At 38.2% G+C, this 12,500-nt stretch overlaps 1 protein-coding gene across 4 annotated transcripts in view; it reads left to right on the top strand.

Moving 5' to 3' along the window:
• Window positions 1-12,500, top strand: part of LOC143298740 (sodium/glucose cotransporter 4-like) — a 55,912-nt gene that overhangs the window by 1,664 nt on the left and 41,748 nt on the right. For 2 of the 4 annotated variants that reach the window (XM_076611674.1, XM_076611672.1), the window contains exons 2-3: window positions 4,524-4,640; window positions 11,213-11,284. In XM_076611674.1, the coding sequence (XP_076467789.1) occupies window positions 4,557-4,640; window positions 11,213-11,284 (156 nt within the window). In that variant the 5' untranslated portion in view covers window positions 4,524-4,556. Of the gene's footprint in view, window positions 1-4,520; window positions 4,641-11,212; window positions 11,285-12,500 lie in introns of all 4 variants that reach the window. The other 2 variants (XM_076611673.1, XM_076611671.1) reach the window with 1 other exon arrangement.

Genomic DNA, 12,500 nt, shown 5'->3' with positions numbered 1-12,500 from the left:
TAATGAGAGAGATAGAGAGAGAGAGAGAGAGAGAGAGAGAGAGAGAGGATGAATGAATGAATGAATGAAGGAAGGAATAAATGAATGATAAATGAATGAATGAATGAATGAATGGATCTTATTTCCGATAGCATTAGAGTAAGCAAACAATTGCTTTCTCCAGCCCTCGAAAGGGAAAAATGTCTAAAGAAAAGGTATGAAGAAGACCCCAAGAAATGAGTAAACGTTAACAAATTCATAGAAAAACGAGAAAAGAAACAACATTATAATAAGCATCATATTTATAAAAAAACAACACGTAATTCATAAAAATGCGGAGCGAGGGAGAGAGAGAGAGAGAGAGAGAGAGAGAGAGAGAGAGAGAGAGAGAGAGGGAAAAAGCGACATGAGAGGAGATAGTATTTATAGAGAGGATGAGATAAAGAGATAGAGTGAGACATGTGGTGAAATACAGTAATATCATATGACATAACACAATATGGTATACTAAACAGAATTAGCAAAATTTTCCATCAGGTATTCATGATACCTTTTCTTGAACACAGTGATACTTGTATGAACATTAAAACTAGTTAAGATGTTGTTCCAGAGGCAACCGCCAGAGTAAGTGAGACTCGATTTGAATAAATCAATTCTTGGCAGTGGTACCATGATCTTGTTGTTGTTACGTATAGTACTTGTAAGGAATCGCTGTTTTAGATATGGAGGAGCAAAACCAGACATGATCTTAAACATGAAAAGCGCCTTATTATGAATGAGTTTCCATTTCAATGGCAGAATATCTAAATCTTTGTAATCAGAGACAGTTAATGACGAAGATTTCAGATGTATCAGCTTTAAGGCTATTCTATGTAGACTCATGAGTTGTTTTAAAACATTTTCACTGGCAGAATCCCATATTGTTGAGGCATAATTTACATGTGGTTCGATATAAGCATGGAAAAATAATTTACGGCAATGCTTGTTCAAGAAATGCTTGATTCTAGAAAGTTGATGAATTTTTTTGGATAAAGTTTTACAAGTCATCATAACATGTTGAGACCATGACAAGTTATTGTCAATAATAAGACCAAGTACTTTGTGATGACTGACTTCCTCAATCATTACGCCATTGATATACAATGAAGAACGAGTGGGCAGTAAGTTTTGGCGCTTTTGCCTTGTGGTAATGACAATGTATTTCGCCTTTTGCGGGTGTAAGCACATATGATTAAGTTCAGACCATGTTACTATATCATTAATACTTTGTTGCAAGGATGATGATACTCTTTCTATTCTATGATGCTTAGTGTGTATCGTTGTGTCATCTGCAAATAACTCACAAGGTGGTTCAATAAAGAGGGGTAAATCGTTAATGTAAATTGAAAATAAAATAGGTCCTAGAACAAAACCTTGGGGAACACCGTAACTTATGGGTAAAAGCTGAGATTTGACTCTATCAACTGAAACCATTTGCTTTCTGTCGGACAAAAACGAAGACATTAGCTTTAAAGTATTGTGAGATAACCCATACGCCTTTAGTTTTCTGATAAGAAGAGTGTGATCAATAACATCAAATGCCTTTGCAAAATCTGCAAAAAGAACACCTGTTATTTCGTTGTTGTTAATATTAGTAAGCCACTGATCAACGAGGTTGGTTGGCGCTGTATGACAGGAGTGGTTAGGCCTAAATCCTGATCGATTTGGGTGAAACAGACTAAATTCATTGAAATGGTTGAGTATATGTTTCTTCAAAAGATTCTCTAACGGTTTAGATAGTATAGATAATATAGAAATTGGCCTATAATTAGAAGGATCCGAACGATTACCATTCTTAAATATGGGTACAACTTTCGCAGTTTTAAATGCCTTTGGGACCTGATTTTTTGATATACATAAATTGTAAACGTAAGTCAGTGTTTCAGCGATAATTGGAGCAGCCATTTTTAAAATTTTTCCGTCTAGGTCACCAAGTCCTCTTTTACTTGTGTGCTTTAAGTGAACAAGAGCAGTATATACTTCATGTACACACATAGGGGTAATGTTCAAAGTGGATGTGATATTTTTGGACAAACAGAAATGTTCTAGAACATCTAACTGATTAACGTTGGTTTTGTTGGATTTTATCGTAGAGCTGGATATATTACAAAAATGACTATTTAGGTTTTCCACAGAGATATCTTTGGGTATTGGGTGTTGTGAAGTTTTGTTGTTACTGGTTAGCTGATTGATAGCTCTCCATATCGATCTACTGTCAGCTTTAGAGGAAATCATTTCATGAAAATGCTTAATTTTTGCTGAACATTTTAAACTATTAACTTTATTTCTTTGTGTTTTGAATTCCTCTTGATTCCCCTTATCTAAAAGCTCGTCTCTCTGACTGATTTCGATTGCTATGCTTTGAGTCATCCATGGTTTCTGTGGGTAATTTTTGACACGTTTTGTTTTAAATGGTGCATGCTTGTTATAAACATTTAGAGAGAGAGAGAGAGAGAGAGAGAGAGAGAGAGAGACGGATAATTTATTCGTGTATAGGCCATTGCCCCTCATGAAGGGGTACTTGCACATGATCATGTAAGAAAAACAACAAGAAATAAGCGGTCATATCATCAAGAACAAACTTAGTATTCTAAGACATCAGAGTTCATCGCAGTCAAATAAATTGACAAATTGCGAATGGTCTGTTCATGCCGAGAAGCCATGAGTAATGCTTATCTATGCTGACTGGGAAATTTACAGAATTTGGATGATATATACCATGTTCTTAAGTCATGCAGGACAGGACAAGTTAGGACGAAATGTATTTCATTTTCTTCCTCCTTGTTGCAAAGTTTGCACCTTGATCAGTTACATTATGTATTCTATATTGGTAATAATGTACTGCAATTTCAGAAATACCAAGCCTGAATCTTGCCATTGAATACTTTAAGCGTCGATCTGTGTTTAAAAGTAAATACGTTTTGACATCCGGTACGGTGCAGAATGTTCTGTAAACATCAAATCTCTCGCTATTACTAATATGAAAATCCCATTCCTGCCATCTGCATGCAACTACCCTTTCTTTAAACACTCTAAGAAATTCATCAGTACTCTCTACGCCTTGGTTTAACCAAACGTTACCAAATCCAAACATGTACAATTTTCAGCGGATGTTCGAAACCCAGTTTCTTTTGTCACGTGCATCCAGATCGAGCAAGGTTCGATATGATTTGTGTGGTAATCTTGACTCATGCATTCTCGTTTACTTATGACAATAACAAGAGAGAGAGAGAGAGAGAGAGAGAGAGAGAGAGAGAGAGAGAGAGAGAGAGAGAGAGAGAGGTTTGTTGTTCAGCCCACTGACCCACATCAACAGACGCTAACCCACACCCCGAGATACGGTATGAAAGTGACAGGAGAGTGACCTGTATTGACGTATTCCTGATCTGAGTAGAAAGGGAAGAGAGCGAGACAGTACGGTATCATATAATATATACGATATGATACAGTATGCTGCGATGTGGTACGATCCAATACGATATCATCTAATCCAACCCAATACAATCCTGTCCAATCCAATCTAATCCGGTCCATTTCAGCCCAACCCAATCTAATCCAATCCAATCCCATCCCATCTAAACCTATCCCATCTAACCCAATCCCTTCCCACCCAATCCCTTCCCACCCAATCCCTTCCCATCCAATCCCTTCCCACCCAATCCCCTCCCATCCAATCCAATCCCTTCCCATCCCATCCCATCTAACCCAATCCCTTCCAACCCAATCCCTTCCCATCCAATCCAATCCCATCCCATCCCATCTAAACCTATCTCATCTAACCCAATCCCTTCCCATCCAATCCCTTCCCATCCCATCCAATCCCTTCCCATCCCACCCAATCCATTCCCTCACAATCCCTTCCTATCCCATCCAATCCCTTCCCACCCCATCCCATCCCTTCCCACCCAATCCCTTCCCACCCAATCCCTTCCCACCCAATCCCTTCCCACCCAATCCAATCCCTTCCCATCCCATCCAATCTCTTCCCATCCAATCCAATCCCTTCCCACCCAATCCAATCCCTTCCCATCCCATCCAATCTCTTCCCATCCAATCCAATCCCTTCCCACCCAATCCCTTCCCACCCAATCCAATCCCTTCCCACCTAATCCCTTCCCAACCAATCCAATCCCTTCCCACCCAATCCCTTCCCATCCCATCCCATCCAATCCCTTACCATCCAATCCAATCCCTTCCCACCCAATCCCTTCCAATCCATTCCAATCCCTTCCCATCCCATCCAATCCCTTTCCACTCAATCCCTTCCCATCCAATCCAATCCCTTCCCTTCCCATCCAATCCCTTCCCACCCAAACCTTTCCTATCCAAACCTTCCCATCGAATCCCATCCAATCCAGTCCCATTCCTACCAATTCCTTCACATCCCATCCCATCCCATCCCATCCCATACAGTCCCATCCACACCCCCCCCCCCCCCCCATCCCATTCCATCCAGTCCAGTGGTAAAACCCTGACGGTGTTCTTCCCTCCGTGTGGTGCAGCAGCAGTTGTCAGACAGGGTGCGCGGCAAGGCAGCCATGGTCAAGGTGGAATCACTGGCCACAGGGGACTATGTGGCCCTCGTCGCTTACTTCCTGGTGGTGCTGGCTGTCGGCCTATGGGTAAATGAGACCTCTTTCGCTCTTTCTGGTGGTGGTGTTTTATTATCATCATTATCATTGGTTTTTGGTTTTTGTTTTTGTTTCTTAAAGGAGAAATCAGAGGATGTGTTCAAGTTCTGCAAATAGGCAGGGCTATCCATGGAAGACTTTCTTTCTTTTTTTTTTTCCTTCCATCATCATTTTTCTCCTTTCTTCCTGTTATCTTTTGCCCTTTTTTCTTCTTTATTTTGTTTTCCTTTTCTTTTTACATTTCCTTGTAATATATCTTCTTTCCGTTGGCATAAACAGCGTTTTCAAGGTCATGCAACGCAGAAGAAGGAGGAGGAGGAGAAGAAGAAGAAGAAGAAGAAGAAGAAGAAGAAGAAGAAGAAGAAACACAAAACGCACACACAGTGGCTCCGCACACAGTTACAGTGCCTTGAAGAGAAAACTAGTCTCTCTCTCTCTCTCTCTCTCTCTCTCTCTCTCTCTCTCTCTCTCTCTCTCTCTCTCTCGGCACTGTAATTATGCAAGTACAATATGTATGTGTATGTTTGATGTGACCACCTGGTCATTCATTTTAATTATTTTTTATATTCCTTCCAGATTTCTAAGGTGTAGCTCTGTTTCGAATATAAGTTCAAGATTCTTACATTGCCGAATGTTGGTCGAATGTGTACAGTGTAAGACCTTCACACTGAGTGTAAAATAGAATAGCCTTCTATAAATAAAGTCATATTTTAAAATCTAATGATCTAGATGTGTGTGATCCGTTTGGATAATATCTCATAGCTTATTCAGATTGATGTCCCATGACTTTGCAGAATTTTGCTGTTCCTTGCAGATGTATGCATCTGTGATGATTTGTCAGATCAGTTTTCTAAGTTTTGTGAATAAAAATGTAACCGTAACATGACCGTGGAATCGTTTTTGATGTTTTTGACTCACTTGTGTAAACAAAGTGAGTCTATGTTTTAACCCGGTGTTCGGTTGTCTGTGTGTGTGTGTGTGTGTGTGTGTGTGTGTGTGTGTGTGTGTGTGTGTGTGTGTGTGTGTGTGTGTGTGTGTGTGTGTGTGTGTGTGTGTGTGTGTGTGTGTCTGTGTGTCCGTGGTAAACTTTAACATTGACATTTTCTCTGCAAATACTTTGTCAGTTGACACCAAATTAGGCATAAAAATAGGAAAAATTCAGTTCTTTCCAGTCATCTTGTTTAAAACAATATTGCACCTCTGGGATAGACACACACACACACACACACACACACACAAAATAAAAAAAATAATGAAGCCTAATTATATGCAAACTGCATTTACTGCTATATTTATATTTTTTGTATTCTCTAAACTTGACACTTTGATTTGGTATTCGACCCAACAACAAGAGCAGTCATTATTATCATTTTTTGTTCAAACAGGAACTTATTTTGCTAAGCATGGAAGTTTTATTTATTTTGCAAACGTTTTGGTACAGATAGTAAAAAAGGGAAATTACTCTGTAATTAATGCTAGGGGACTTAATTTGCTTTAAACTGATCTTTCTCATCTTAAACATTACATTTTGAAATTATACTCAATACATAAAAAGCTTGGATTTAAAAAAAAAAGTGTATCACAAGTGAGTCTTGAAGGCCTTGCCTCTCTTGTTGTATTTGTTTTGCCCGTCCCAGATCTGCATTGTCATTATGATTAACAGCCACGGAAATAACTAATTTCTTTCCTACTTTTAAGCCAAACCTTGCGTTGACAGACATTATTTCCAGAGAATTTGAATATAGAGAAATAATGAATTCTAATTAATGATAACAATCATCATCGTGATAATAGAAATGGTAATAATCAAAAAGATGATGATGATGATGATGATAATAATAATAATAATAATAACAATAATAATAATAATAGTAATGATAATGTAATACATTTTCAGTCTAATATCATCATCTTAGATGAACAGACTATAAATAAATAAACAAACGATTTCCACCGAGACTGATTCTGTTATAATTCACCAGGGACACACACACACACACACACACACGGTAGAGTCATTTTCGTTCTCTCTACTTCCTCCACCCCTGTCCACTGCTTTTAGTTTCTCCACGTTGAGCGCCTCTGTGCCAGTCATCATGTCAGTGCAGGAGATTTTAGACCATCACCAGCTGTTTAATGCCCCCCCCCCCCCCTCACCCCCCCCCCACACACACACTGGTCATTTTAGTTCTCTCCACTCTCTCCACACCTGTCCTGGACAGTTCCGCGGCCATCTTTTTAAAATTTTTTACCCGGACTTTCTTGGGTCGACCACCGTTTTATTTTGTATATAAATTCATTATTTTAATTAAAAAACAGCAACAAAAATCCATCTTTTTTAAAATTTTTTACCCGGACTTTTCTTGGCGTCGACCACCGTTTTATTTAGTATATAATTTCATTATTTTAATAAAAAACAAGGATCAAATAACAGCCAACAAAAGGATACAGTGAACCTACGCAATTAAACACAACACATTTTACCTATCAAAATAATATGATTTATTTTTATAAGATTATGTTTGCTATATCTGTCATCCTGAATTCCAAATAAAACGTCTGTGGGATGTAATTTCATACACTTACCAGTATTTCTAAGTATCAAATTTTCTATGTTTTTCCAAAGTATTTTCACAGATGAGCACTTATAGAAAAAATGTTCAATAAAATCAATTTTACCAGGACATTAGTAACAATTTTCTGAGTCTACTACTTCCATTTTTTTTTTTATTATAGAATAATGTTTGTTGGGTATATATTAGGACTTATTTTCCACTGCAATTCATGTAAGCGTACTTCTTTTGTTGCTTTCCTAGGTGAAATCCATGTATTATGATTGAAAGAAAAGTCAAATTTCCTCTTCCAAAATACACAAACATGTAGGTCTATAGTTGTACTTTTACTTCTACTTTTAAGATATTTCTTTATTTCTTTTAGTTTTGCATTGGCATTTGCATCACAAATAAAAGTTTCAGTAGATTCCATTGGTAATCCATTGTTTTGTATCCAGGTCTTCCACTGTAATGGAATTGCGTTGTATAGAGCATTGTATTCGAATATTGTGATTCCTTTAGCCTGGTTCAGTGAAAAAGTAACCTCATTTAAATCTAGAAGTCTTTTTTCTGTTTTATGTATTATGTCTTTTATGTGTTCTATTCCATTGTCTATCCAGTTTTGAAAACATAGCACATTACCTTTATATTGTATATTATTATTGTGAAACAACATCTGATTGTGAAAATTATGGATGTTCACTTCTCCTCTTGTTACTATATCTTTACTGTTCAAATATGTTGTAATTACATCCGTCCAAAAATCGTTCTCTATTTCTTGTAATTTTATTTGCTTTGCTCTACAGTTTACCATAAATATTTTACGATGATTTTGTATTTTGTTTAGATGCCATCTGGGTATTATAGTCCAGTTTTCTTCCCGTGCATGATAAAATCTTCCAGCCCATTGTAAATGCATGCATCTTTGAATTTCTAACACATTCACCATATTTAACCCTCCTTCATTATAATCACTTTCCATTGTTTTTCTTTTCACTTTCTCAAAAGCTCTACAGTTGCTATGTTTTCTCTGCCAAATAAATTTGTAGAATATAGTGTTGATCTGTTTCAAAGCTTTTTCTGGGATGCCAATGGATTGCATAACATATGTAAGTTGACTTAACAAGAAGGTTTTTATTACAAGAATTTTACCGTGTATGGATAGGTCTCTTTTGCTCCACTGTACTATTAATTTTTGTATATTATTTATCCTATCTCTCCAGTTTTCTTCGATGTGTTTTGCCATTTTGTCTTTCTGGAAGTATATGCCCAAATTTTTTATTTTGTCAACCAATACAAATGGGAGATTCTGTTCAGTGATTTGTCTGCCCATCTTCATTGCTTTCGTTTTGTGTGAATTTAATTTCAGAAAATTTCTCAAATGATTTAAGTATTTCTATGGAAGTAAACATGTCCTGTCTATTTTTCAAAAATAAAATTGTATCATCTGCTAATTGTTTAATCTTTAAATATATATCTTTCTTATTGCCCATAGTTGGAGTTTTGATACCCGTTATTGTACTATTCCTTATCTTGACTGCTAGAACTTCCACTGCAAGAATGAATGCAAGGGGAGAAAATGGACATCCTTGTCTGATTCCACAGTTGACATCAAAGGGTTCAGATAGCCATCCGCCATGGTTTATGGAACTTTGCGAATTATTGGAGAGTACAGATACCCATTTTTGAAAGTCAGATCCGAATCCGAATACTTTAAAAGCTTGTAACATGTATGCTTTCGATATAGAATCGAATGCCTTAGTATAATCTAATGCTAACAAATACCCTGCTTTACCAGTTTTATTAAGATAATTAATAACATCATCAATACGTCTTATGATCGTAGCCATGTTTCTGCCTTTGATATATCCCACCTGATCTTTGCTAAGTTATTTACTACACTACCCAAACTTTCTGCTAGAACCTTGGCTAGAAGTTTATAATCTGAATTAGTTAAAGTTATAGGTCTCCAATTATCTCAAGTTCTCCCTATCTAAATCTTTACCTTTATGTAATAATGATATGATACCCTGTCTTTGTGTGAATGACAGTTCTATTCTGAACGACTCATTGAAAGAATCGGTTAGTAATCTGCCTATTTTTCCCCAAAAAGAATTTTAAAAACTCTGTCGTCAGACCGTGACTCCCTGGAGCTGATCCATTTTTTAGTTTTCTGAGTGCAGTTGTGGTTTCTTCATAAGTTATTAATCCTTCGCATGCTACGGCTTCGTCTTCATTTAACTTTGTAAAATGTTCGTTTTCAATGAAATTATTGATGGCTTCCTGTATATTTCTTTCCGTTGGTGTTTGGTTGTATAAGGTTTTGTAGAAGGACAGCTGTTCTTGTGAGATTTTCTTTTGATCTGTAATAATTTCACCCGCCTCATTACGCAATCTGGTGATAATTGTATTTTTACCTCTAGTTTTTTCAAGATTTGTGAAATATTTTGTGTTTTTTTCACCCTCTTCAATCCATTTAACTCTAGCCCTTACCTGTGCTCCTTTAGCTTCATTCGTGTCCATTAAATCTAAATCGTGGTTCATTTTCAAATAATCAGTCTGAAGATCTTCATTTTGAGGACAGATTATCAATCTTTTTTCCATTTCTTTTAGTCGATTCTGTAAAGCCAGTGATTTGTTTCGATTTTCGCAAGCCCATGTTTTTCCGAACTCGATGCAGAGATTTCTCACTTCAACTTTCCACAGCTCCCATTCAGCTACGCTGCTTTGATCACTATGTTCTAAACTAACATTATTCATTATTGTGATGTTGTTTGGTTGACTGCATGATCCCGAACACACCAGCACTCAAGATGTACACGTGCTATCTGTATGCATGACTTTCATGAGTGTGATGGAGAGAGAAACAGATGTACACGTGCTATCTGTATGCATGACTTTCATGAGTGTGATGGAGAGAGAAAAAGCAACATTCACCATCATCACCCACCCCCCTCTCCCCCAACAACAAATGTTCAACTGTTAACTAATGATTTTTTTATACTGTTTTTCAAAGATGATTACATGAAGTACTTGACTCGGGAGCTGTGTACGGAACGTCGTAGACTTCACAGTTCGTTGTCCTCCATTTCTTCAGTTGATAGCTTCCATTGCTACAGCCAAACACTGTACAATGAAGTGCAATGGAATGCAAAAGAAGAAAACTAAAACTTGAAGCAAAAAGTCGAAAAAACGAAGCCTGCTGTTTGCACTTTCTGCCTCTGTTGATCGCCTTCGTTGCTCGTAAATTCAGAGAGCTAATTAACTTCGAGAGTATAGATCATGTCTACTGCTACTACTACTACTACTCAGTGCTACTACTGCTACAACTATTACTGCTGCTGCTGCTGTTGTTGCTGCTGCTGCTACCTCTACTACTTCTAAGAAGAATGCTGTAACAAGGAAACGCTCAGCAAAATCTGTACGTCAGTTTGCCTTTCTGCTTCTGCCTTTGTGTCTCTGTGTCTGTGTGTGGTGTTTTGAAATTGTCTTATAACCATCATCATCATCACAATAACCATCATCATCACCGTCACCATAACCATTATCATCACCAACACCGTCACCATAACCATCATCATCATCACCGTTAGCATAACCACCACCACCACCACCACCACCACCACCATCATCATCACCGTCACCATAACCATCATCATCGTGACATCACTGTCACCATAACTATCACCATCATCATCATCATTGTCATCACCACCACCACCACCACCATCATCACGACCTCATCAACGATCACTATCATCACCATCACCACCCTCCTCCTCATTCATCACCACCACCAGCCCCCCACCCCCACCACCGCCACCACCACCATCATCATCATCACTACCACCGCCATCACTACCATCATCACCACCACCTCCTCATCCTCATTATCACCATCATTATCTTACTCATCATAATCATCATCTTGCTCCTCCTCCCCCTCCTCCTCAGACATAATCCTCATCCTCTTCCCCCTCTTCATCACTACCATCGTCCCTTGGTGTGCAGTCAACCTTCAGACCAAACCGGGACACAGCAGCGGGCTACTTTCTGGCAGGCAAGACGATGCACTGGTTCCCTGTGAGTATGGAATCCTTGTCATGTCTGGTGCAATGGGTGTGTGTGTTGTGTTGTGTTGTTTTGTGTTGTGTTGTGTTGTGTGTGTGTGTGTGTGTGTGTGTGTGTGTGTGTGTGTGTGTGTGTGTGTGTGTGTGTGTGTGTGTGTGTGTGTGTGTCTGTGTGTGTGTCTATGTGTCTGAGTAAATTAATGAGAAAGAGAGAGAGAGAGAGAGAGAGAGAGAGAGAGAGTGTGTGTGTGTGTGTGTGTGTGTGTGTGTGTGTGTGTGTGAGAGAGAGAGAGTTTGTGTGTGTGTAATTCGATAATCTATATTCAAACAACTGGAAATTAAATGCCCCATCCACCAGATCGTCCCTTACCCCACACAATATAAAACACTACCTCTACAGCGCTACACACACATACACACACACACATACACACACACACACACACACACACACACACACGCACACACACACACACACTCTCTCTCTCTCTCTCTCTCTCTCTCTCTCTCTCTCTTTCAGGAAAGTATGTGTCATTGTATCGCATTTAGGCAATGTACATGCTTTCATTTAAGCGCTTTATGTTCATGTGTAACTCTATTTCTCTGTGTGTGTGTGTGTGTGTGTGTGTGTGTGTGTGTGTGCGTGCGTGCGTGTGTGTGTGTGTGTGTCTGTGTGTGTGTCTGTGTGTCTGTGTGTTGCCTTCGCTTTGTCATTTTTTTTTCTTTTTTGCTTTTCTTTCTTTGTCTCTATATTTTTAAAATTACGGTAGGCATGGTATCCAGCTGTCTTCAGATTTCATACAATTGTTGATATTATCATTTGCTGATGAAGTCGTAATATTTTCTGACTGTGCCATTGGTTTGCAAATATAAATCATTGTTTCGTAGACTACATCCACACGTCTTGACTTGCTGGTAAACATTGAAAAGTCTTATATTTTTGTATATATGAATGGTGGTTATCTTGTATGTAACGAAGTGTGGTATTATGGAGCTTAAAAGTTAAAAATTGTTACCATGTATAAATACTTGGGTATATTCTGAATAGCAAGGCTGTCTTTCCAACCAACGTTACAAGATCTTGCTGACCAGGCCGGCAATGAGTGTCAGTCATCATGAAATTGCTGTGGTCTGTTGGAGAACACTCTCCATCTATATTTTTCAATGTCTGATTGTCAAATGCAGCCCATTCTTACATATGGTTCAGAAATTTGGGGATTGACGCAAGA

This window comes from Babylonia areolata, chromosome 24 (assembly GCF_041734735.1).
Source record: "Babylonia areolata isolate BAREFJ2019XMU chromosome 24, ASM4173473v1, whole genome shotgun sequence".
NCBI classification, from domain to species: Eukaryota; Metazoa; Mollusca; class Gastropoda; order Neogastropoda; family Buccinidae; genus Babylonia; species Babylonia areolata.
The sequence above is the reverse complement of the archived record's forward strand: the minus strand, read 5'-3'. Positions and strand labels throughout refer to the sequence as shown.